We start from the raw sequence: 26,080 nt of genomic DNA, 5'->3' as shown, positions 1-26,080 counted from the left end.
TAGCCAATAAACACAAAAAGGGGCTCAAGCTTATTTGTAATTAGAAATACAAATTATTAAGACAAAAAAGTCTGATACCAAGTGTTAGAAAGGATGCAGAGCACTGAAATTCTAATCCATTGCTACGAACAAGGGGATAAAATCTCCCTGGAGAAGTTTTGTTTTACATAGTAAAAATGAAGATGCATAGACCCGATTCCCTCTACCACTGCTAGATATATATCTAACAGAAATGCACAGGTCTACCAAGAGACACATATAACAATGTTCATGCTAGTATGTTGTAACAGGAAAATTTTGAGATAACTCAAATGTCTCTCAACATGAGAAAAAACAAACTATGGGCCAGATGCAGAGGCTCATGCTTGTAATCCCAGCACTTTGGGAGGCCAAGGCAGGTGGATCACTTAAGGCTAGGAATTCAAGACCACCTGGCCAACATGGTGAAACCTTGTGCAAAATTAGCCAGGCATGGTGGTGCAGGCCTGCAGTCCCTGCTACTTGGGAGGCTAAGGCAGGAGAATCTCTTGAACCCGGGAGGTGGAGGCTGCAGTGAGTCAAGATCATGCCACTGCATTCTACCAGGGAAACAGAGCGAGATTCCGTCTCAAAAAAAAAAAAAAGTAAAATAAAAAATAAAATATATGGACTGGTGTGGTGGCTCACGCCTGTAATCCCAGCACTTTGGGAGGCCAAGGCAGGTGGATCACCTGAGGTCAGGAGTTCAAGACCAGCCTGGCCAACATGGTGAAACTCTGTCTCTACTAGAATACAAAAATCAGCTGGGCGTGGTGGTGGGCACCTGTAATTCCAGCTACTTGGGAGGCTGAGGCAGGAGAATCGCTTGAACCCAGGAGATGGAGGTTGTAGTGAGCCAAGATCACGCCATTGCACTTCAGCCTGTGCGACAAGAGCAAAACTCTTATCTCAAAAAAAAAACTTAATTAAATAAATAAAATTTTAAAAAATAAAAAATATATAATAAAAAATTAAAAGACAGAAAAGAATTAAAAAAAAAAAAAACAGACCAAGCTAATTTATATTGTTTAGGAGTACAAACATGGATAGTAAAAAAATTAAGACAATAATGATCAAAATTCAGAAGAACAGTACCAACTTTGGGGAGAAAGATGAACCTTTGCTGAGGGAGAGGCTTGCTGGGGTATCCTGATGCTGGCAGTTTCCTCACCTAGGTGTGTAAATGCATGAACTTTCCTCTATAATTACTTATTATAAAAAATGCATAAATTTATTATAAAGTGTATAAATTATATGCACTTTTTCTGTATATACATTTCACAAGAGAAAAAAGGTTCAAATGTGATGAGATATATAAAAATACAAAGAAGAGGGCCGGGCGTGGTGGCTCACGCCTGTAATCCCAGCACTTTGGGAGGCCGAGGCGGGCAGATCACAAGGTCAGGAGATCGAGACCATCCTGGCTAACATGGTGAAACCCCGTCTCTACTAAAAATATAAAAAATTAGCCGGGCGTGGTGGCGGGCGCCTGTAGTCCCAGCTACTCGGGGGGCTGAGGCAGGAGAATGGCGTGAGCCCGGGAGGAAGAGCTTGCAGTGAACTGAGATTGTGCCATTACACATCAGCCTGGGCAACAGTGAGACTCCGTCTCAAAAAAAAAAAAAAAAAAAATTACAAAGAAGAGTTGCTATATGCTTGTTAAACATTATTTTGAAAAAACTGCTTTTGCTTTGTAATACTTAAACATAAGTGACGGCTTTTGCTGAGTCATTTATTTGAGATCATTTATCAAAAGGCACTTACTGACGACCAATTTTTGAGGCAATATAATGTCATCTTATTTTTACATGAGCTAGTTCTTATCCAACCATCAATTCTGAATCTTGTTTAGTTTGGTATTAAGTAATATACACAATTTACATTGTTCCTGTATGAAATTTGTCTATTTTTCCATAGCTTTTTCTGATTTCCTCATTAGGATTTCACAGTATCTTTTGGAAAATACTCAAAGCCAAAGGTGGTCAGAATTTCACATTCTTAAATTTACTTTTTTTTTTTTTTTTGAGACAGAGTCTCGCTCTGTCACCCAGGCTGGAGTGTAGCCCGTCTTGGCCTCCCAAAGTGCTGGGATTACAGGCGTGAGCCACTGTGCCCGGCCAACTTTTAATACAGTGATATTAATTCATTTGAAGGTCTCCTCCTGTGTCTTCTAAATCAATATCAAAATCTAAATCATCATCACTTTCTTCATTTCTTCTGCAGCTTCTTCTACGGTTGGAACTTAGATTATTTTCAGTATGTTCTATTTTTTCTGTTTCTTTATTCAACCTAAAGATGAAAGAAAAAGTTTCTATTTATTTCTCAGGCTTTCATTATTTAACCATGTAGATTGAAAAGACTTTTACCACTACATTTCTTGATTAACAAGAACCTAATGAAGTAAGTATAAAGAAAAAGATCCAACCAGGAGTGGTGGCTCACGCCTGTAATCCCAGCACTTTGGGAGGCTGAGGCAGGCGGATCACCCGAGGTCAGAGGTTCGAAACCGCCTGGCCAACGTGGCGAAACCCTATCTCTACTAAAAATACAAAATTAGCTGGGCGTGGTGGTACAAGCCTGTAATCCCAAGTACTTGGGAGGCGGAGGCAGGAGAATCGCTTGAACTTGGGAGGCAGAGGTTGCAGTGAGCCGAGATCGTGCCATTGCACTCCAGCCTGGACAACAACAGCGAAACTCTGTCTCAAAAAAAAAAAAAAAAAATTCCTTGAACACTAACTCGAGATCCAACCAATTATAACACTATTGTCACTAAAGTAGGCTCAAAAAAATTAATACATGATATCTATTAAAAGAACAGTTACATAACGCGTAATTCTTTTGTAGTGAATAAGAATTTCACAAATAAATATTTTGCTTTCTTTAAAATATAAAGTTTCACTTTTATTGTAATGATAGAAAAATAATTTTAAAAGTCTATATAAGTTTGACATGCAACTTAAGTCTAAGAGTTATGGATCATCTCTTAAAAGAAATTCATGTGTCAATCACTAAGAGTAAACGTCAAACATAAAAGGAAACACTCACGGAATAACAATGTCTTCTTTCTTTCCACATTTTGCGCAAACTTCAAGTTCACAGGCACACGGTCTACACATTATGTGATAAGAATCCTTCACTGTCTTTTGTAAACATTTAACACTAAAATAAAAAACAAAATGTTTATTTATATTTATTTCAGACTTATTTGGTAAAATAAGAGGATGTGTCTAAATGTATTGTTAAAAAGCCTAACAAGACTGGGCGTGGTGGCTCACACCTGTAATCCCAGCACTTTGGGAGGTCGAGGCAGGCAGATCATGAGGTCAGGAGTTTGAGACCAGCCTGGCCAACATGGCGAAACCCTGTCTCTACTAAAAATACAAAAAATTAGCTGGGCGTGGTGGCTCATGCCTATAATCCCAGCTACTCAGGAGGCTGAAGCAGGAGAATTGCTTGAACCCTGGAGGTGGAGGTTGAAGGAGTCGAGTTCACGCCACTGCACTCCAACCTGGATGACAGAGTGAGACACTGTTTCAGAAAAAAAAAAAAAAAAAAAACAACAGCAGCAGCCTAACAATCAAAACTCCTAGATTTCAATTTCAGGTGTTTATCTTATGTCACTCTAAATTAATTATATCGCATTTCTAGATAACAGTTTACAGCTGCAGAATAAAACTGCTGGATTTTTTTTAAGTGTCATTAAAAATGTGGTAAAACAAGATCAATATACAAAACTCAACTGTATTTCTATACACTACCAATAAACAATCTATAAAAGAATAAAGGAATAAATTCAATAAAAGAAGTGCAAGACCAATACACTGAAAATTACAAAACATCACTGAAAGAAACTAAAGACCTAACTATATGGAAAGACATCCCATATTTTATATGAAAAGACTTAATATTGTAGGCCAGGAGCAGTGCTCAGGCCTGTAATCCCACCAGTTTGGGAGGCCGAGGTGGGCGGATCATCTGAGATCAGGAGTTCGAGACCAGCCTGGCCAACATGGTGAAACTCCATCTCTACTAAAAATACAAAACTTAGGTGGGTGTGGTGGCATGCCTGGGAGATGGGCCACTGCACTTCAGCCTGGGCAACAGAGTGAGACTCCATCTCAAAAAAAAAAAAAAAAAAAAAAGAGAGACTTAATATTGAGAATATTGAGAAGATAGCAATACTCCCCAAACTGATCTACAGATTCAACGAACTCTCTATTAAAATTCCAGCTGGCTTTTTTGCAGAAATTGACAAGCTAATCCTAAAGTTCATATAGAAATTCTAGGGACCCAGAATAGGCAAAACAATCTTGAAAAGGAACAATAAAATGGAAAGATTCACATGTATTGATTTCAAAACACACTACAAACCTACAGTAACCCAGACTGTGCAGTACTGACATAACAGATGTATATAGGTGTGCTCTTGCCATTGCTCCATCCATGAAACATACCCTTTGGAGAAGTAAAATTGCCTTGCTGAGAAAATTTATGTCCGAGTGCTATTTCTTTTGTGGCACTGAAAACTTATTTCTAACAAATGACAAAGCAAGACTCTGTCTCAAAAAACAAAGAATAATGTGAAAATTTTAGTATTAACTCTATGCATATAAACCCAATAACTCTGTAGAAATGGCCAAAGTTTTGCAAAGAAAGAATATCAAAACTCACTGAAGAAGAAATAGATAAATACTCCTCTATTTATTAAAGAAAAATTTAATCATAACTCTAAAAAAACTCTATTTTTTTTTGAAAACTCCAGGCCCAAAAGACTTTACTGATAAATTCTATCAAATATTTAAGAAATAATAGTGATCATACACAAATCCTTAAAACAAATAGGAACAAATATTTTTCAACTCATTTGATAAGGCTCTAACATCAAGACAAAAAAAGCAAACAAGAAAACGACAGATGAGTATTTCTAATGAACAAAGATGGAAAAATCCATGACAAAATGTTAGCAAATCAAATCCAGCAATACATAAAAATCTTGCCACACACTTGCTCACTCTCTCGCATGCTTTCTCTCTTTATATATATATATATGTATATGCACCAAGTGGATTTATCCTGGGAGTACAAGGCTGATTCAATATATTCAAAGGCAATAAATATAATTCACTAAAGCAATGTTCTAAGAAAAACCATAAGATGATGTTAATAGATGTGAAAAAAGCTCTACAAAAATGTGACATCCGTTTATAATAACAACTCTCAGTAAACTATGAACTGAAGGAAACATTCTCAACCTAAAAACAGATAACTACAAAGAACCTACAGCTAATTTCATACTTAATGATGAAAGACTGAATACCTTCCCCATAAGATCAGAAACAGGGCAAGAATATCTGCTCTCACCACTCCTTTTCAGCATCATATTGGAGGTCCCAGGCAGTGCAATAGCAGCCAAAAAAAAAAAAAGAAAGGTCATAGAGATTGGAAAGAAGAAACAAGTGTCTTTATTTAGAAGAAAAAATCATTGTCTATATAGAAAACACCAATGAATCTATTTTTTAAAAGGTACTGGACATAAACAGTGAGTTTAATAAAATCACAATATATAGGGTCAGTAAACAAACATAAACTGTATTTTTATGTTTCTAGCAATCACTAATTACTTTTTATAAGAAAAAGCAAAGAAATTATAACAGCCAAAAGAGTTATGAAAATGAAAAGTGAGGTTGGAGAATTCTCACTATGTGATTTCAAAACCTCGGCCGGGCGCGGTGGCTCAAGCCTGTAATCCCAGCACTTTGGGAGGCCGAGACGGGCGGATCACGAGGTCAGGAGATCAAGACCATCCTGGCTGACACGGTGAAACCCCGTCTCTACTAAAAAATACGAAAACTTAGCCGGGCGATGTGGCGGGCGCCTGTAGTCCCAGCTACTCGGGAGGCTGAGGCAGGAGAATGGCGTAAACCCGGGAGGTGGAGCTTGCAGTGAGCTGAGATCCGGCCACTGCACTCCAGCCTGGGCGACAGAGCGAGACTCTGTCTCAAAAAAAAAAAAAAAAAAAAAAAAAAAAAACTTATCACAAGGTAGTGATCAAGGCAGTATAGTACTGGTGAAAGGACAGACACACAGATCAGTGGAATAAAGACCAGAAATAGACCCACATACATATATGAGCAACTGATTTTCAAGATAGTAGAAAGGTAACTGAATAGAGAAAAGACAGTCTTTTCAACAAACGATGCTGGAAAAACTGACTATCCCTAAAATTAACAAGAAATAGAACATAAATTCAAATATAAAATCAAGAATTATACAACTTCTAGAAGAAAACATAGGAAGAACTATTTGTGACCCTCAGCTAGGCAAAGATATCTTATCTACAACAACAAAACCATGATCTAGAAAGAATGATTTGTTAGATGGACCCTCATCAGAATAAAAAATGTCTCATCTTCAAAACACACTCTTAAAAGAATGAAAAAAACAAGCCAGAGGTTGGCACAACTTATTAAGTATTTTGAAACATCTTAAAAAACATTTATAAATTCTCCAATCACTACTGGGTATTTTCTCTTATAAGATTCATGGTGAAAAAAATCAAAATATTTCACCCCAAAATATGCTTCTTTGGCACATTTTGAGATGGCTGTTTAGAGGGCCTGCAAACACAGCCAGCAAAGCTGTCTTTTGTGAGGATGATTTGCATCTGCAGAGGAAATAAAATGAAGTAAACAACAGATATAAACAGACTTCCTCTGAAGCCCGCCCTTGTCTGGATCTAGGAAAGATCAACTCAGCTCTAAAACTTTACAGGTCTGACAGAAACATTTACCAGAGGCCCTGTGAGGCTACTACCTCTGAAGTTTCATCTGCATCACAAGACTGCCTTTGCCCAGGTTTCTCCTCTCCCCCACTCATAACTGTCTTTCCACAATATCCTGCTTTGCCAAAATCTGAGCCCCCTAATCTTTCTGTAATCTCAAGGTGATACAAAAGTGTTAACCACCTTGCCTCTGCGTTTTTTTTTTTTATACTCATGACTCCTGTGCACATGTACGCACACAATAAAATTTGTATGCCCTTTTCCCTTGTTAATTTATGTATTATGTTTGTTTTATAGATTTAAATTACCAAACCTTCAGGGGAAAAATTCAAACCTCCCTACAATGGTAAGGAGAAATTTTAAATTCGCCTAAATATACATTTTTCCAAATTTCCCTCAAAAATGGCTATATTGTATTTTATGAGTTCATTGCTAAGAAAACTTCAGAAAGGTCAAAATAATGATAGTTTTGCCTTCTTTTCATTTCTTTATGCAATACACATGTTAAAAGAAAAAATTCAGCAGAATTACATTTAAAGGAGTTTAATTGAGCAATATATGATTCACGAATCAGGCAGCCCCCAGAATCACAGCAGATTCAGAGAGACTCCAGGCATGCCTCATGGTCAGAACAAATTTATAGACAAAAAAAGTAAAGTGCAGTACAGAAATAGGAAGGGAGGTACAGAAACAGCTGGGATTGGTTACAGGTTAGTATTTGCCTTATTTGAACACAGTTTGAACATTCAGCAGTGTATGAATGGTTGAAGTATGGCTGCTGCGATTGGCCAAGACTCAGCTATTGTTACAGGTGTCTACTCCTAAGTTAGGCTTTCAATCTTGTCTACCTATTAAATTAGGTTGCAGTTCATGCACAATGACTCAAATATAGATATAGGGAGTCCTTATCAGGCTATCTTTAGTTCACTTTAACAAACACAATTCCCAGAAACAATCATTCAAACAAATCACTCAAACAATTCTGGCCATAAATATACCACAACTAATCATTTTAGTGGAAACTATGGTCAAATAAAAACACAGGTCACCATTGTTTACATGTTTCTTGATAAAGGAGACAATACACTTCTTAAAAATATTACTATTGGGTGGGCACAGTGGTTCATGCCTGTAATCCCAGCACCTTGGGAGGACCAGGCAGGAGAATTGCTTGAGCCCAGGAATTAGAGAACAGCCTTGGCAACATAGAGAGACCCCATCTATACAAAAAACAAAAATTAGCCAGGGTGGGCGTGCACACCACCTACCAGAGTGTAGGAGTTCCAGCTACTCAGAGGCTGAGGTGGGAGGATCACTTTAGCACTGGCAATAAACACCAGTTTGGGAAACTGGAGACCTTGATTCTAGCCCACCCTTGACATGTCCTTGTCATGCTGAGAGACAGGACTAGCTGGATTTCCTAGGCCAACTAAGAATCTCTAAGCCTAGCTGGGCCAACTAAGAATCTCTAAGCCTAGCTGGGATGGGGCTTGCAGCTTAGCTCACACCCAACCAATCAGGTAGTAAAGAGAGCTCACTAAAATGCTAATTAGGCAAAAGCAGGAGGTAAAGAAATAGCCAATCATCTATCACCTGAGAGCACAGTGGGAGGGACGATGATCAGGATATAAATCCAGGCATTCCAGCCGGCAAGGGCTACCCTCTTTGGGTCCCCTCCCTTTGTATGGGAGCTCTGTTTTCACTCTATTAAATCTTGCAACTGCACTCTCTTCTGGTCTGTGTTTCTTAGGGCTTGAGCTGAGCTTTTGCTCCTTGTCCACCACTGCTGTTTGCCGCTGTCGCAGACCTGCCACTGACTTCCATCCCTCTGGATCCGGCAGAGCATCCGCTGTGCTCCTGATCCAGGGAGGCGCCCACTGCCACTCCCGATTGGGCTAAAGGCTTGCCATTGTTCCTGCATGGCTAAGTGCCTGGGTTCGTCCTAATTGAGCTGAACACTAGTCACCGGGCTCCATGGTTCTTTTCCATGACCCACAGCTTCTAATAGAGCTATAACACTCACTGTATGGCCCAAGATTCCATTCGTTGGAATCTGTGAGGCCAAGAACCCCAGGTCAGAGAACACAAGGCTTGCCACCATCTTGGAAGTGGCCCGCCACCATCTTGGGAGCTCTGGGAGCAAAGATCCCCCCGGTAACAATGTAATCTCTGAAAGTCACTTTAAGTTCTCTGAGTCTCATTTTTTATAATGGGTACTAAAAGTCCTGGCAGCTTAGCATGAACAAAACAGTAGCATCAAATTATACTAGTAATCATTGTATCATCCCTTCCACAACCCCAGTTAAAAAACAAAAAACCCTTAAGATTTTTTTAAGATACTGTTGTCATAGTAACACAACTTTTTTTTTTTTTGAGATGGAGTTTCACTTTTGTCCCCCATGCTGGAGTGCAATGGCGAGATCTCGGCTCACTGCAACCTCTACTTCCCGGGTTCAAGCGATTCTCGTGCCTCAGCCTCCTGAGCAGCTGGGATTATAGCCACGCACCACTACACCCAGCTAATTTTTGTATTTGTAGTAGAGACAGGGTTTCACCACGTTGGCCAGGCTGGTCTCGAACTCCTGACCTCAAGTGATCCGCCTGCCTTGGCCTCCCAAAGTGCTAGGATTACAAGTGTGAGCCACTGCGCCCGGCCAGTAACACAACTTTTTATATTGTATGATTAAACATATCAACATCTGGAAAATCTGTTTGAAGGAAGTAAAATTTATCCTCTACCTTCTTAGGATTTCCCTTTGGGACTGACATAAAATAGATTATTACTTGCTAGAAATAAACGACTTTATGTGATTACAACTCTTCTGGCACTGCCTTCATTTCCTGGTTATTACACTTTAACCTTTAACATAATTCAGTTCCTGCTGTACTCTCATGTATGTGATGACGGGGTACTTTCGTAAACAGTGAGCCACAGTACTCCACCCTTGGTGTACAAAACAGAAACACAACATTGCTGAAGTTACATAAAGTCTTATTCTCCTGCAATGGCTCTAAGTAATCTGTACTCAACATAGCAAGATCATAAAACTTTACTATGGGATTACATGATATGCTACTTAGAGAATGCTTTTAAGGAAACAATATCCCCAAATTCTAAGTACCTCGAGTATAAGAAGTTATTACACAATTCACTTCCTTGTGTCCCTAGATTACAAGTTTGAAAGTAAATGAAGAGGTATACAAAGTATACTACCTTGTCTTAATGTAGTAGACAAGTAGATTACAATACTTCTTAGTTTTATTTTTTGAGACAGGGTCTCACTCTGTCGCCCAGGCTGGAGTACAGTAGTACAATCACAGCTCATTGAAGCCTCAACTTCCCAGACCTGAGCAAACCTTACACCTAGGCCTCCAGAATAGCTGGAACTATAGGAGCAGTCACCACGTCCAGCTATTTTTTTCTATTTTTTGTAGTGACAGGGTCTCACTATGTTGCCCAAGTTGGTCTAGCACTTTTGGGCTCAAGGCATCCTCTAGCCTTGGCCTCCCAAAGTACTGGGTTTACAGCCAATAATTCATAACGGGTACAAAATATTTACCTCTGACCAAGTGTAGTTTAGGAAAAATAAAAAATAAAAATTATTCAATACTTTAGGGCAGCCAATTTTAAATCAAAGCATGAACTGGAGTCTTCGTGAACTGGAGAGGCATTGACGGAAGTAATAAAAGCTCTCTACTGCTTTCACCTTTAAAGACAGTCAGACCATGGTTGTGGGCAACAGTAAAGCCACGGTTTACAGTTATTTTATACTATAATGTGATACAAAGAACTATCAATGACTAAAACTCCACTCTAGGACATTTTAATACTCTTGGAATGTGGTGACACAATTTTTTTTTTTTTTTTTTTTTGAGGCGGAGTCTTGCTTTGTTGCCCAGGCTGGAGTGCAGTGACGCAATCTCAGCTCACCATAACCTCCACCTCCCAGGTTCAAGTGATTCTCCTGCCTCAGCCTCCTGAGTAGCTGGGACTACAGGCACATGCCACCATGCCCAGCTAATTTTTGTATTTTTAGTAGAGATGGGGTTTCACTATGTTGACCAGACTGGTCTGGAGCTTCTGACCTCGTGATCCGCCCGCCTTGGCCTCCCAAAGTGCTGGGATTACAGGCGTGAGCCACTGCACCTGGCCGTGGTGACACAACTTTCAAATCACTAATTAACCTTCAGAGCCTCAGCCTATTATAAGAAATGCTGGAGGCCAGGCGTGGTGACTCACACCTGTAATCCCAGCACTTTGGGAGGCCGAGGCGGGCGGATCACCTGAGGTCAGGAGTTTGAGACCAGCCTGACCAACATGGAGAAATTCCATCTCTACTGAAAATACACAAATAGCCGGGCGTGGTGGTACATGCCTGTAATCCCAGCTACTTGGGAGGCTGAGGCAGGAGAATCACTGGATCCTGGGAGGCAGAAGTTGTGGTGAGGCGAGATTGCGCCACCGCACTCCAGCTTGGGCAACAAGAGAAAAATTCCGTCTGAAAAAAAAAAAAAAGCTGAAACTGAAAAACGGCCGATGTGTATTGCCACACTGGTAAACATGAAGGAACAGACAGATATGTAGAATATGGCCGGGTGTGGTGGCTTGCGCCTGTATCCCAGCACTTTGTGGCAGATCACTTGAGGTCAGGAGTTCGAGACCAGCCTGGCCAACATGATGAAACCCCATCTCTACTAAAAACACAAAAATTAGCCAGGCATGGTGGCAGGCGCCTGAATCCCAGCTACTCGGGAGGCTGAGGCAGAGGTTGCAGTCAGCCAAGATCACGCTACTGCCCTCCAGCCTGGGTGACAGAGAGAGACTCTGTCTCAAAAAACAAAAACAAACAAAAAAGACCATAAAATTTAACTGTTTACTTTTGTTTGATAAAAGAACAAAAAAAACCCAGTTTTTAAAAACTAGAAATCCAGACCCTAAGCCAACTTTCCTAGTTTTCTTTTCATTTCATGTATATTCAAAATAGACCAAAACTTCCTTTTGATAGGCAACTTTGATTACTGTTCATGGATCACCAAAAGTTATGCAATGAGAAAAAAAAAGTAACAAGAGCAAATGAATGAAGAAATGATAATATATGTGGAACCAAAAAACAGGACATACAAAGACTGCCCGGGATTATTTGTATTGTCTATGAAAGTCAAAGGGATTCTTGTTGATTTTCCCTCCATTCCCTGGTCCCTCCTCACAGGGTTTCCTATAAACTCTTCTACCTTTAAGTCTTTTCTAGACCTGTTTCTCTTGGTTTCACTTTATTCTTCTGCAGTCTTACCTTGTGTCCTCTACATCTCTTTCTCCTTTTACTCACACCTAGCACTTTTTGCAACCTGCCGAGTTATCTGTGGAGTCTCTCTCTCTAAACAGATGGTAAATTCCTGGGTGTCACAGATTCATTTGCTGTCTTCTTTTGACATACAACACAGTGTCTTGTATATTGAGGATGCCATTTAAAATAATTGTAAATTGAACCGTTTCCTATCTGTCATCTTTAACAATTTTGTTTTTGCTCAGAAATTAAGAGCTCTGTTTGGAATAGTATTCCCCAATATAACCATGGACTCTTCCTAGAGACAATTTTGTTCTTAATACAATTAGTGAAATATAGTAAATTATCTTTCACATCCAGTCCAGCTTCTTGGTTCTTGCAGGTTACAGCAGACCTGGTTACACAAGACAAGGTGTTCTAACAGGTATTATCTTCATTCTATAAAGGAAAACTCTACTTAGTTAGGGAACTGACATTAAAATAAAAGCCAGCAATAAGATTATGAAACTTTAAAAAATCTAGATGCTCGTTTTGAATATACTGTTTACTAGCTGTGTACAGGGTAAGACACCTAAGTTTTCTAAGGCCACCTCCTTATCTGTTCTTGTTACCTCTACAGGGTTGTTATTAGAATCCAACATAAGTGAGAGGTTTGAAAATGTTAAATTTGGCCAGGTGGCTCATGCCTGTAATCCCAGCACTTTGGGAGGCCGAGGCAGGTGGATCATCTGAGGTTGGGAGTTGGAGACCAGCTTGACCAACAGGGAGAACCTCTGTCTCTACTAAAAATACAAAATTAGCCGGGCATGGTGGTGCATGCCTGTAATCCCAGCTACTCGGGAGGCTGAGGCAGGAGAATCATTTGAACCTGGGAGGCAGAGGTTGCAGTGAGCCGAGATCGCGCCATTGCACTCCAGCCTGGGCAACAAGAGTGAAACTCTGTCCCAAAAAAGAAAACAAAACAAAAAAAAAAAAAGAAGAAAACGTTAAATTTAAAATAAGTATCTTATTTGTCCACTCTGCACTCAAATTCCGGGGTTAAAATACATAATATATATGATGTGGCAGCCACTGGCTTTTGGCCCCTTAAATTTTTGTTAAAAATAATTGACAAGAGGTGGATTGACTAATAGAAAAGGCTATAAATTTACTTAATGTGCATACACAGGAGCCTTCAGAATGAAGATCCAACTTCTCAATAGTTACAGAAATTTACATACCATCTTGAAGTTACAGAAAGAATGGGGGCTTAGATTCTGGTAAAACTGAGCAGGGAAGAGGTTTGGCCATCAAAGGTGGCCTGGTTATGTAGAGGAGCCTCCCTCAGAGAGACTTTTAAAGGTGTCCTGCTCTCAATCTCTCCTGGATCTGGGGAAAGAAAGAGAAAGGGGAGGGGGCATGACTGTATTAATGGAGATTCTATACAGATACAAATTTTCCCCACTTAAGACAGATTTGCAAGGCCACTTCTGTCAGGATGGCAAAGTGGCAGCCATTTCAAAATACGTCAAATAAATATATTTTGAGGGTAAAATATTTTAATTACTGGCCAGGCATGGTGGCTCACGCCTGTAATCCCAGCACTTTGGGAGGCCGAGGTGGGCAGATCACCTGAGGTCAAGAGTTCGAGACCAGCCTGACCAACATGTAGAAACCTCTTCTCTACTAAAAATACAAAATTAGCCAGGCGTGTTGGCACATGCCTGCAATCCCAGCTACTCGGGAGGCTGAGGTGGGAGAATGGCTTGAACCCGGGAGGCAGAGGGTGCGGTGAGCAGAGATCGTGCCATTGCACTCCAGACTGGGCACTGGGCAACAAGAGTGAAACTCTGTCTCAAAAAAAAAAAAAAAAAAAAAAATACACACACACACACACACACATATAAACATATATATATACACACACACACACATTTTAATTACCTTCAATGACCTCCTCACACAGGCCAGCTTGAAGTATTTGGGATCTTTTCCTTTCGTTTTACCCTATTTCCCCAAACCACACCAGCTTCCTGAACATTCTCTGAAGAATTCCAGCAATAATACTCAAAATTCCCACCAATAGAATATGATTTCTAGTTTCAAGGGATTTCGTAAGTGTTCTGGTTTCAACCTTTTACACTTAAAATTCCACTAGAAAGGATACATCATTCAGACCTTAAATAGTACAAAGACTGCACTTCTAAAATACCAGTAAAGGTTCTATACTACTGAAGCTACTTCTACATCCCAATTCTTACCAATAACTATTTTATCGATCTAAAACATATTCTCTGCAGTGCCATTCCTAATCCTTATTTGTGGAAGTGATGCTGTATCATGACTCATGGTGGAAAAAACATACACAACTGCGGGGGTTTTCTCAGCTATTTATAGTAGATCTTTACCATGTTTATGAGGAATGGGGAGGAAGGAGAGAGAAAAGACCTGAACTACTGTTGAAGTATTTACTACGTTTTACTTGTGCTTGGATTCTGGAAAACGGCATTTGTTTTTTGACTATCTTCATCTTAATAACCTCTGCCATCACAAACTTAGCTGATTTTTTAAATAAACTACACATAGGTACACACACATCTAAAGAGAGGAACAGGCTAACAATGAAGGTTTAATCATTTAATATATCTTTCTCCTGTTGTATTTCAGAACTAATTTTCCTTCCTAATTTATTATGTTCTTTGCAGCAGTAAGTAATCAGTTTTTCACTGGGTAATATGATATTTAATAATTACTTATTTCAATGACATTGACTGAGATTTCACCTGGAGTTTGTTACAAAATTTAACTCAATGCTTAAAAATACAAATTCTTCTCTCTTAGCCAATAAATCTTTAAAATCTAATGAATACAACTGATATGAACTTCATCTTCTATTTCCACCTAGTCTGATACCCTAAATTAATAACAAAAATAATGGGTGAAATTTGGGGCAGGATGTGAAGGGGCTTGATAATCTATCAACTGGATAAACAGTCACATTGCTAGGTTAGTTTAAGTGGCAAACATAAAACTATAGAAAGCCAGTCTTGGCCGGTGCTGTAGCTCATGACTATAATCCTAGCACTTTGGGAGGCCAAGGTGGGCAAAGGTCAGGAGTTTGAGACCAGCCTGGCCAACATGGTGAAAACCCGTCTCTACTTAAAAAAAAAAAGTCAGTCTTCAGGGAATAAACACACAAATTAAACACTCAATTTTAACCAAGACCTTTTACATTCTATACTGTTTCTCCTTGTCATATATTCTATTATGAAGGCACTCAACTTTGTTCATTTCTCTTTAGCTATTTCTCTTTAGAAAATATCACCAAGTCAAAGACATCTCTGGCTATGACCCTAGTATAGACTAAGAATCCCTTATCTAAAATATTTGGGATGAGAAGTGTTTACCCTTCTTTTTTTTTCCTCCAGGTTTTGGAATATTTGCTAATACTAATAGTTAAGCATCCCAAATCCAAAAATCTGAAGTCTGAAATGCTCCTATGAGCATGTCCTTCGAGCATTATGTTGGCACTCAAAAAGTTTCAGATTTTAGGACATTTTGGATTTGGAATTTGGGACGCTCAAACTGTATTATAAAATATAAAGTTTTTGTGGGCCGGGTGCAGTGGCTCACACCTGTAATTCCAGCACTTTGGGAGGCTGAGGTGGGCAGATCACCTGAGGTCGGGAGTTCGAGACCAGCCTGACCAACATGGAGAAATCCCGTCCCTACTAAAAATACAAAATTAGCCGGGCGTGGTGGCGCATGCCTGTAATCCCAGCTAGTCCAGAGGCTGAGACAGGAGAACCTGGGAAGTGGAGGTTGTGGCAAGCCAAGATCGCGCTATTACACTCCAGCCTGGGCAACAAGAGCCAAATTCCGTCTCAAAAAAATAAAAAAAAGAAAAGCTTTTGTGTTCCCCTTCCTATTACCAATTGTGATACCCAATGCTTATTAGCATGTAAACAGTTGTTTTATTAGAAGATTCTACAATAAGGCATATAATGTTCAGATATCCTGAAATAAACATATTCTTTAAAGAAGAAAAAACATGCAAAAATTCTTTCATAGTAATGCATTAAAATAAATCCATTTACTTTTCCTTTTCATTGACTACAGATTTATTTATTTGTAAAATAAATGGATTTGTATCCATTTATTTTTCCTTTTCGTTGACTACAAACATATCAAAATGGAGGCAAGTCAAAGTGTTTAAAACATATGGACTATAAAAATTAGCCATTTAAATCATGGATCTCCATTCAGATGCCACAAATTCAGATTACATGGAGATCAAGGACTCAGTTTGTACTGATCACTGCATATAGCATACATTATTCCTCAGGTACCTCCTAGTGAGTGGTATGCTCAGCTTCTAAGCACTGAGAACAAGTACAGCTTGGATGGCTACAGATGGAATCTACTGATAAATTAAATTTGGCCTAAAGCTGCCTGGGTACATATTTTAAGTTTGGCCTGAAGGTTTCTCTCTATATACTGAACTGTAAGATAACTTGATGTGTAAACTGTAACCTACTACTGTAACAGTAACCAAGTCTCAGCCAACCACAGTCACAACTTTTCAAAGTAGGTTCAAGTAAGGCAAATGCCAAGCTGTAACCAATCCAGCTGTTTATGTACTCCAGTTTTCTGTAAGGTCATTTTCCTTTTTCTGTCCAAAAACGTTATTGAAGTACAGGGAAGCCCTGGGAGTTGCTCTGACCTCTGGGGGCTGCCTGATTCTTCAATCATTCTTTGCGCAATTAAACTCTGTTAAATCTAATTTGTCTAAAGTTGCTTTTTTTTTTTTTTTTAAACATAACCTATCTAAACTGCGATTACAACTAGTTTAAGGAGACTCTGATTTCCTTGAGTGCTTGCTCAATGAACAAATATAAGTAATGAATGCCAATTGATAGACACATACAATAATACAATGCCAAGAACTGAGTGCAAGAAACTATCATGAATTTAACCATAAACTGGCCAATATATCTCTCTGTTCACTAATTTATTTTCACTGAAAAATGAGGACAGTGATACTCTATTAAGCAACATTTTAGGGCTATAGAAATTCTTCCCTTTAAAAATAGAGGCTAAAAACAGGAAAGGGGTTGGTTAATAAAATACTATCTCTAATGTCTTGGTTTGGCTAATTTAGTTATAAGAAAGCTAGGGAGCAAGCACATGGTTAGGAAGGCAGCCTTACTGTGGCATAACTATCAGAGGTGTGTGAACCACAGCAACTCCATCTTGAATAGGAGCTGGGTAGAATGAGGCTGAGACCTACTGGGCTGCATTCCCAGATGGTTATTAAGGCATTCTAAGTCACAGAATAAGACAGGAGATTAGCACAAAGTAGAGGTCATAAAGACCTTGCTGATAAAACAGGCTGCAGTAAAGAAGCTGGCTAAAACCCACCAAAACCAAGAGGGCCACTAGAATGTCCTCTGGTTATCCTCACTGCTACACTCCCACTAGCACCATTACAGTTTACAAACGCCATGGCAATGTCGAGAAGCTACCCTACATGGTCTAAAAAGGAGAGACATGAATAATCCACCCCTTGTTTAGCATATCAAGAAATAACCATAAAAATGGGCAACCAGCAGCCCTCGGCACTGCTCTGTCTATGGAGTAGCCATTCTTTTATTCTTCTACTTTCTTAATAAACTTGCTTTCACTAGATCCAAGAACCCTCTCTTGGGGTCTGGATTGGGACCCCTGTCCTGTAACATAACCTATTTGGCAACATTTCAGTCTTCCATCTCATTTTCTCCCAAACAGCAACACCTTTTTCCCTATGGTCTAGAGGACCCCCTCCCCCTGACCAACCAATCCCCCCAGCCAACTCTCACATTATAGTAGACATGTAAAAGCAGAACTTCTCTGGTGACAAAGCTCTCTCAGCCTCCTGCTGCTGGAGTCCCACCCATCACCACTGGAGCTCATGACTCAACTTATGTAAAATATGCTTTTTTTTTTTTGAGCTGGGGTCTTGCTCTGTTACCCAGGCCAGAGTGCAGTGGTGTGATCACAGCTCACTGCAGCCTTGACTGCCCAGGCTCAAGTGATCTTTCAGCCTCAGTGTCCTGCCTCAGCCTCCTCAGCAGCAAGGACCACAGATGTGCGTCAGCATGCCTGGCTAATTTTTAAAATTATTTGTAGAGATGATGTCTCGCTATGTTGCCCAGGCTAGTCTCAAACTCCTAGAATCAAGTGATCCTCCTGCCTTAGCTTCTCAAAGTGCTGGGATTACAGGTGTGAGTGACTGTGCCTGCCTCCCTCCCCCACTTTTTTTTAAACCACTGGTTTAGTCAACTCTGAACCCACAGAGGTATTTGAGTAGAGGTGAGATGAGATGCAAAAGAGAGAGGAGAATTTACTTATTGAATGCAATGGAGTATGAATACGTAAGGGGTACACTTGGGCCATCAGTGGGAATAAAAGTTGAGAGGCAATAAATCTGGAGGGGTTCAATACCTGGATGTGAGGCAGAAGAGTGACTCTGTTCAATTAAAATATTCAATGAAAAGGAAAGTTTTTTAAGGAATAAAGCATCCTCATGACATGAAACTCTCAGGCCAGACATCTCTAGAGTAATGCTGGTTCCAAGGCAGGTTATATTAGCTCTTTCCTCCTTCACTTGAAATATTTTTATGATAAAATCTACTTTCAATGAACATTTATCACACAGCAAGTAAGGTCTGGGCTCCCTTCTCCCCATTTAGGGCAGTTCTGTTTTAGCCTGTTGTATTCATGGGACTCCTGGATAAGTGTTTTATTAAAGAATTTGACAGCTGAAAAGTCTGAAAACCACTGAACTAAGATACAGGATGTTTCAGTGCCTTGGTTTTGTGGGTATCTATCTATTCGGTACAGAGCAAGGCTTCTCAACCAAGACACTCTTGACATGTTGAGCTGGATATTTTTTTATTGTGGTGGGCTATCCTGTGAACTGTGGGATGTTTAGCAGCATACCTGGTCTCTTTACACTATGTGTCAGTAGCACCCTTCCTGGGGGACAAACTCCATCCTCAAGCCACCTCCTTATTTGAGAACCACTGATGTAAAGAATTCACAGGTCCAGTTCCAAACTCAGACCCCGATCTGTTTGAGGACTGTGCTGTTTTATACCAGCTTCTCCTTTCTTTTCTACTGCTATGGCAAGGTTAAACATGGGCTAACGTTATAATGCTGGTGATTTTTTTTTTTTTTTTAATAGATAGAAAAGAAAATAAGCAGGCTTGAGATTCTCACATAAATGGGGGTATTTGCCTACCACGTTTCTAAATTAATAGGAGAAAAGGTTGCTTGGTTAGCTGAAATAAAAGTCAAAAAAGGTTTCTAAGTACCAGCATAGGCATTTCAGGGCCTGAAAGCAAAATCTATTTGTCTTTCCACAGGTATATGTCTTAAAAAATAAAAGCAGGCTGGGCTGGGTGCAGTGGCTCATGCCTGTAATCCCAGTACTTTGGGAGGCTGAGGTGGGTGGATCACGAGGTCATGAGATCCAGACCATCCTGGCTAACACGGTGAAACCCTGTCTCTACTAAAAACACAAAAAAATTTAGCTGGGTGTGGTGGCAAGCGCCTATAGTCCCAGCTACTCAGGCTGAAGCAGGAGAATGGTGTGAACCCAGGAAGCGGAGCTTGCAGCGAGCTGAGATTGTGCCACTGCACTGCAGCCTGGGCGACAGAGCAAGATTCCGTCTCAAAAAATAAAAAAATAAAAAATAAAAAAATAAAAGCAGGGTGGTCCTCAGCAGGATATGTGATACTCAACAGCAGACAACATCCATAAACAAGATAGGTGACATTTGTAAAAATTAACGAAGCATTAGGTCCAGGTGAAGAGGAGAAAAGGACTTTTTGAATTGAATAATACAATGCTGAAAAATCACTGAGAGAAAAGGAAAACAAGGCTTTGGAATCCAATCAATTTGCATTTGAATCTTACCTCCATCTGCTTTACTTTTGTCTTGGGTAAGAAGTATAATCCTTCTGAGCCCAGAATAAAGAAAAGAAATAATTTTATCTGGCCCTGCACTGCTTGAGGAAAGGGACAAAATCTTTTAAACATTTATATTTCTAGTACCTGGAAAAATAGATAAATGTCTATAATGACTTTTAAATATAAAAATATCAAGATTCCTTCCTTAAGATGTATACAAATTATTTAATATATTTTTACATTTATTTTTTTCATAGGTATTATTGACTAGGATTGTTTTATATTTATAAGATCTCTTGTTTCTCCAATAATTCAGCTCCATATCGAGATTATTTACAGTGTTCATGAGTGACCTGGGATTGACCAGGAATGGTAATGAACAGTTTTCATTTATTTTGGGGTTCTTTTTCAAAAGTAAAAAACAAGGCACTTGAAAAATAAAACTTTATACAAAAAGATTTAGACTTTTCCTGAACCCTAGTTCTTACATATATGAATAATCTTAAAGTCTGAATCCTCTTATTCAGGTCTAACAATACTAATGCCATTCTGTGTCAAGGGAGATGTTGACAGCACATTGCAGCCCTCCCCCAGGGAGCAGTAGGTACTGGCCTTAAGAAATGGGTGGGGGGATCCTGGTACAGATTGTGCTGACTTCTAATTAAGGGTGGCGGTTGGTCTTGGTGCTTTTATCTTTAGGAGCTTATCACTTTATTTCTATAAAGACCTAAAGCTTTGAGTAGTCAGAGATATTTATCTCATTACGTCAAAGGACAGTACCAGTGTCACACTGTTTATATATTGCTGATAAGTGAGATGCTTTTTATCCCCTGTCTTTCATAGCCATCATCCTATCCTCCTCCAGTACATACATAATTTTCAATTCATCTCTCTTCCAACTTAAGTTAGGACATCTATTCTTTTCTAAAAAGTCTCTGGAGATGGTCCAGGATTGTATTCAGTAACTGAGAGAAAATTCCATAAAGAACATGTTTATAAAAATACTGCAGCATGTCACCTTACCGCAAAAAGAAAAAGAGAAACGTGAAATATTCTGTCAGCTACAAACGCAGTATAATTTTTGTTTCACATGGTTGAAACAGGTAAGTTTGAAGAGTTTAGATGTCAAACTCTTTTTCTTTGATTTAACTTTTGGCATCGGATCCCATGAACAAATGGAAATTTGCTAATTAACGTGTGGTTTTTGGTGATTCACAATATAAACAAATGGGAGAATAAGTTTTAATTTTCCCAATAGCCAGGATATTATTACTTCTAGAAGAAATGTCACTTATAAAAAGCCCCATCATACCCTATATTTTATGTTGTGCAGAACTTTTCTTTATCTACATCATTTAGTTACATAATTTGTGGCAACAGACAGACGCATGAAACAATATTCAACATTTTAACTGATGGAAATACTCAGCATGCCAGAAAAATAAATCTTTATACAAAAGAGATATCCAAGGCCAGACATGGTGGCTCATGCCTGTAACTCCAGCACTTTGGGAAGCTGAGGCGGGAGGATCACGAGGTCAGGAGTTTGAGATCAGCCTGGCCAACATAGTGAAACTGTCTCTACTAAAAATACAAAAATTAGCCGGGCACAGTGGCATGTTCATGCCTGTAGTTCCAGCTACTCTGGAGGCTGAGGCAGGAGAATTGCTTGAACCCAGGAGGCGGAGGCTGCAGTAAGCCAAGACCACACCATTGCATTCCAACCTGGGCAACAGAGTGAGACTCTGTCTCAAAAAAACAAAAACAAAACCAAAGACAAAAGATATATCCAGTAAAATTCATATACAAACCCTAACAAATGACAAATTTAATTCATAAGTGATTAGCTTGAACACAACATTAAACATTTTAAGACAAGTAATGCTGCCATCAGCATCAGCAATGGATTCAAATCCCTTACAATGTTGGCCAAGTCTTAATACACAGAGAAAGTAAAGTGAATGAATATAAGTGAGTTTTACTTTCTATAACACTCTCAATCCTGGATTGGAGTCTGAAAGCTCGAATTTCCAATATGTCTAATGTGCCATGTGTTCAGGACCATCTGAAATACATGATGTTCTAGTCCAGGCAAGTAACGCCCTAAGTAATATGTTCAGACTGATGGGATTCAGAACACACTACCCCAAAATATGGTGCCTTGGCATATTTAGTATTTTGAGCTGAAGAAATGTGACAAATAGCAAATGTAGGAAGGACTCTCTGATCCACCCCTGAAGTAGGCCATAAGACCCTAATATGAGAGGTGCGCTTCCTATACCTAGAGGAAAGGACCATACTTATCTCTAAAAACGGAGGAACAGTAAGAGGAATCTGAATGAACAAGCCCTGCTTTTAGTTTACTACGCTTAGCTCATACCCCTTTGTTTTTGTTCCCTATCACATTTTCCCCATGATTTTCCACTCCTCATCAAACTTAGCATAAAAACACACAGGTTTACCCTTTCTTTGGGTCTTTGTTTTCTTATGAAGGCTTTGGTGTCACAAAAAGCTTACATTAAATAAATCTGTATATTTTTCTCTTGTTAATCTGGTTTTTGTTACAAAGCCAAGGGTGAGAACTTAGACTGGTAGAAGGAAAGGACCTTTTTCCTCCTCTACAAGATCTTGTTTTAATGTCATGAGAAAAAAACAAAATACATAAGTTCAGAAGTTCTCCAGCAAACTATAGCATCTGGAAAATTTACAATAACTGATGTGATCTTTTACACACTGACACATTCAAAATGAAGATAAACATATAGGATTTAGCACATATTAAAGGTAAGGGATTTAAATACTGATGATGGATAAGGCAGGAATGTTTTTAAATCATTTCCTTTGTTACACAGCGCTAATCTATTAAAATGCTATGACTACATAAATGTTGTTTATTGCCTATACTTCAAATTCTTTTAGGAAACAACACTATAAAGAGAAAATGGAGATGGATGATGAAATCTTAAAATACCTTTATAGGAATAAAAACTTGTTGAAAATATTCAGAAAGCTACAAATCTTGTATGAGGACTATTAACTAAAACTACATGATTTATTTTGCAATCAACATCTAATTACTGTAGCAGAGAACACAATTAATTCATTCATGGAAGTCTAAAATTGGGTAATGCAAATAGTTGCCAAATTTTCTTACTGCTAATTTGGGCCACTAAGCATAAAACTCATCAGACTTGTTTAAAAGTGTTTTCTTTTGGGAGGAAATGTAGAGAACAGGAAGAAAAGACTAAAAGGAGCAAGAAGCTGGTAAAACTATTTAAAGGAGGGGGTGGCTCATGCCTGTAATCCCAGCACTTTTGGAGGCTGAGGTGGGTGAATCACTTGAGGTCAAGAGTTCGAGACCGGCCTGGCCAGCACGGTGAAATCTTGTCTCTACCAAAAAACAAAAATTAGCCAGGCATGGTGGCATGTACCTGTAGTCCCAGCTACTCAGGAGGCTGAGGTAGGAGAATTGCTTGAACCTGGGAGGCGGAGGTTGCAGTGATCTAAGATTATGTCACTGCACTCCAGCCTAGGCAACAGTGAGACCCTATATCTCAAAATAAATAAATAAATAAATAAATAAATAAATAAATAAATAAAAGGGGGGGTCAACTATACCTGTAATAAATACTAGACTGCTCCAAAATGGGGCACAGAAAAAAAATCTAAAAAGCTTAAGTTAGTTTATCCTTCCTTGACACTTTTGCCTTTCAGTGTTTAAATATTTTGAAATAAACAAATTATTTTATATCTTGAGTTTTAGACTTGCAAAAGGCTGACGTAATTTTTTAGTAGATATAAACAAAGGTCATATTATATCTATTATTTAGACTGATTTTCTAAATTGTAAGCAAAATTTTTTCCCATAAAGGAAGGAAGAATGCATTCAAAGAAGATGAAACTATTGAATAGTCAGAAAAATAAGGCAACAGTGAGCAAACATTGTCCAAATAGCTACTATGCAGATTACCAAATTAAATCTTATAATGTAAAAGGAACAACACTAATTTTTATTTAAGATAATCATTTTGCTCTTTCATGCAGCAATTACTCTCCAATATTGTCCTTACACAGCTGACCTGAAGGATGTCAGGGAGCTGTAGAGGATGCACAGAAGGCTGAATTATACAAGAGTTAAGGCTGGGCGTGGTGGCTCATGCCTATAATCCCAGCACTTTGGGAGGCCTAGGCAGGCAGATCACCTGAGGTCAGGAGTTTGAGGCCAGCCTGGCCAACATGGCAAAATCCCCGCCTCTACTAAAAATACAAAAAAATTAGCCAGGCGTGATGGTGGGCGCCTGTAATGCCAGCTACTCAGGAGGCTGAGGCAGGAGAATTGCTTAAACCCGGGAGGCGGAGGTTGCAGTGAGCTGAAATTACACCAGTGCACTCCAGCCTGGGTGACAAGAGCAAAACTCCATCTCAAAAAAGAAAAAGAAGAAAAAAAAAAAAGGAGTTAGGGATGGAAGGATCAGAAACAAAATCTACTATCTTTTCATTTAGACCTCTATTCCCAAAGAAATAATATTAGAAGTTATCAATCTAGTGATTCACTTATAATATTTAACCTCAGCCATTTCTGTAATCTTTATGAGTTGAATTAAAAGGTCTAAAGGTCTGATCTGTTTTAAGAACTGATAATCTATGGTGCATAGTATTACCTTATCAGTGGGAGACAGAATTGTAGAAAACAAATACTCTCTTCTCAGCCCTAACCCACCTTTCATGAAAAAGTTCTATAAAAATGATGCATATTTATGAAAGAATGGGGCAGGAAATGAATTTACTTTTTAAATCTGTCTGCCTTCACAAACCAAGATTCTGCACACAAGATGAAATTCTACAGGGGAGAATGGAATTTTTTCTGTCTTTACTTTAACATTTGGACACAATTTTGAAAAGCAGGAAATGAAACAATAAACTATGATACATATACTACGAAGTAAGGTAATGAAGAATCTTAACTCACCATTTTCTAGGTTTTGTTAATGGTTTGTATTTGCTGTATTTTACACGCCACTCAAGAACTTCTTTACAGCGCTGACATACTCCATCATGAAGTTTTGCATTAATTTTCTTAAAAACAAACAGAAAGACAAATTGAGAATTTCATGTGTGAGCCAGCATTGCAAATCCCACAAAAGAATATATGAGATGTTAAGTTTTAAAATATAACTGAACCTTAATCTGCATAACAATTTATGATATATTATGTATTTTTATGTGTATTACTCAATTTGTTATTTTTTTTTAACAAAGGCAATGGTTCTTTTTTTTTTTTTTTTTTTTTTTTTGAGACAGTCTCACTCTGTTGCCCAGGCTGGAATGCAGTGGCACAATTTTGGCTCACTGCAACCTCCACCTCCCGGGGCTCAAGCGATTCTCCTGCCTCAGCCTCCTGAGTAGCTAGGATTACAGGCACGCGCCACCATGCCCAGCTAATTTTTTGTATTTTGGTAGAGACAGGCTTTCACTATGTTGCCCAGGGTGGTTTTGAACTCCTGAGCTCAAATGATACACCTGCCTAGGCCTCACAAAGTGCGCGTATTACAGGTATGAGTCACTGGGCCCAGCCCTCATCTAGAAAATTTTTAACCTTCCCATTGATTATGATGTATACATATGTCAAAACTCAAACTGCACAGTTAAGATATGTGTATTACATAGTATGTAAGTTATATTTCAAAAAAAAACATAATAATAAAAAAGAAAAGCTTGCTCATATTTGAAGACTACCATTTCAACAATTCAAATCCTCCCAGTGAGTTGGAATTAAACTGAGAAATTGGGCTGTCCTGAATTGACAGTTTGTTGAAGAGAACAGAGACTGAAATTTGAGGAAGGGGTGTCAGGGAGAAGCGGCTGGAAGCAAAAAGGCATTTCATTTTTCAATTTTTTTTTTTTTTTTTTTTTTTTTTTTGAGACGGAGTCTCGCTCTGCCGCCCAGGCTGGAGTGCAGTGGCCGGATCTCAGCTCACTGCAAGCTCCGCCTCCCGGGTTCACGCCATTCTCCTGCCTCAGCCTCCCGAGTAGTTGGGACTACAGGCGCCCGCCACCGCGCCC

At 39.1% G+C, this 26,080-nt stretch overlaps 1 protein-coding gene across 1 annotated transcript in view; it reads right to left on the bottom strand.

The window, feature by feature from the left end:
- Nucleotides 1-2,088: 2,088 nt before the first annotated feature.
- The window catches only part of C15H9orf85 (chromosome 15 C9orf85 homolog), a 59,401-nt gene continuing 35,409 nt past the window's right edge, over nt 2,089-26,080 (bottom strand). The window contains exons 2-4 of the mRNA XM_025360070.1: nt 24,987-25,093; nt 3,064-3,177; nt 2,089-2,307 (exon numbers count right to left, since the gene is read on the bottom strand). Of these exons, the coding sequence (XP_025215855.1) occupies nt 2,157-2,307; nt 3,064-3,177; nt 24,987-25,093 (372 nt within the window). The 3' untranslated portion in view covers nt 2,089-2,156. The remainder of the gene's footprint in view (nt 2,308-3,063; nt 3,178-24,986; nt 25,094-26,080) is intronic.

Source organism: Theropithecus gelada, chromosome 15 (genome assembly GCF_003255815.1).
Source record: "Theropithecus gelada isolate Dixy chromosome 15, Tgel_1.0, whole genome shotgun sequence".
Taxonomy (NCBI): domain Eukaryota; kingdom Metazoa; phylum Chordata; class Mammalia; order Primates; family Cercopithecidae; genus Theropithecus; species Theropithecus gelada.
This window is presented reverse-complemented; position numbering and strand designations above follow the sequence as displayed.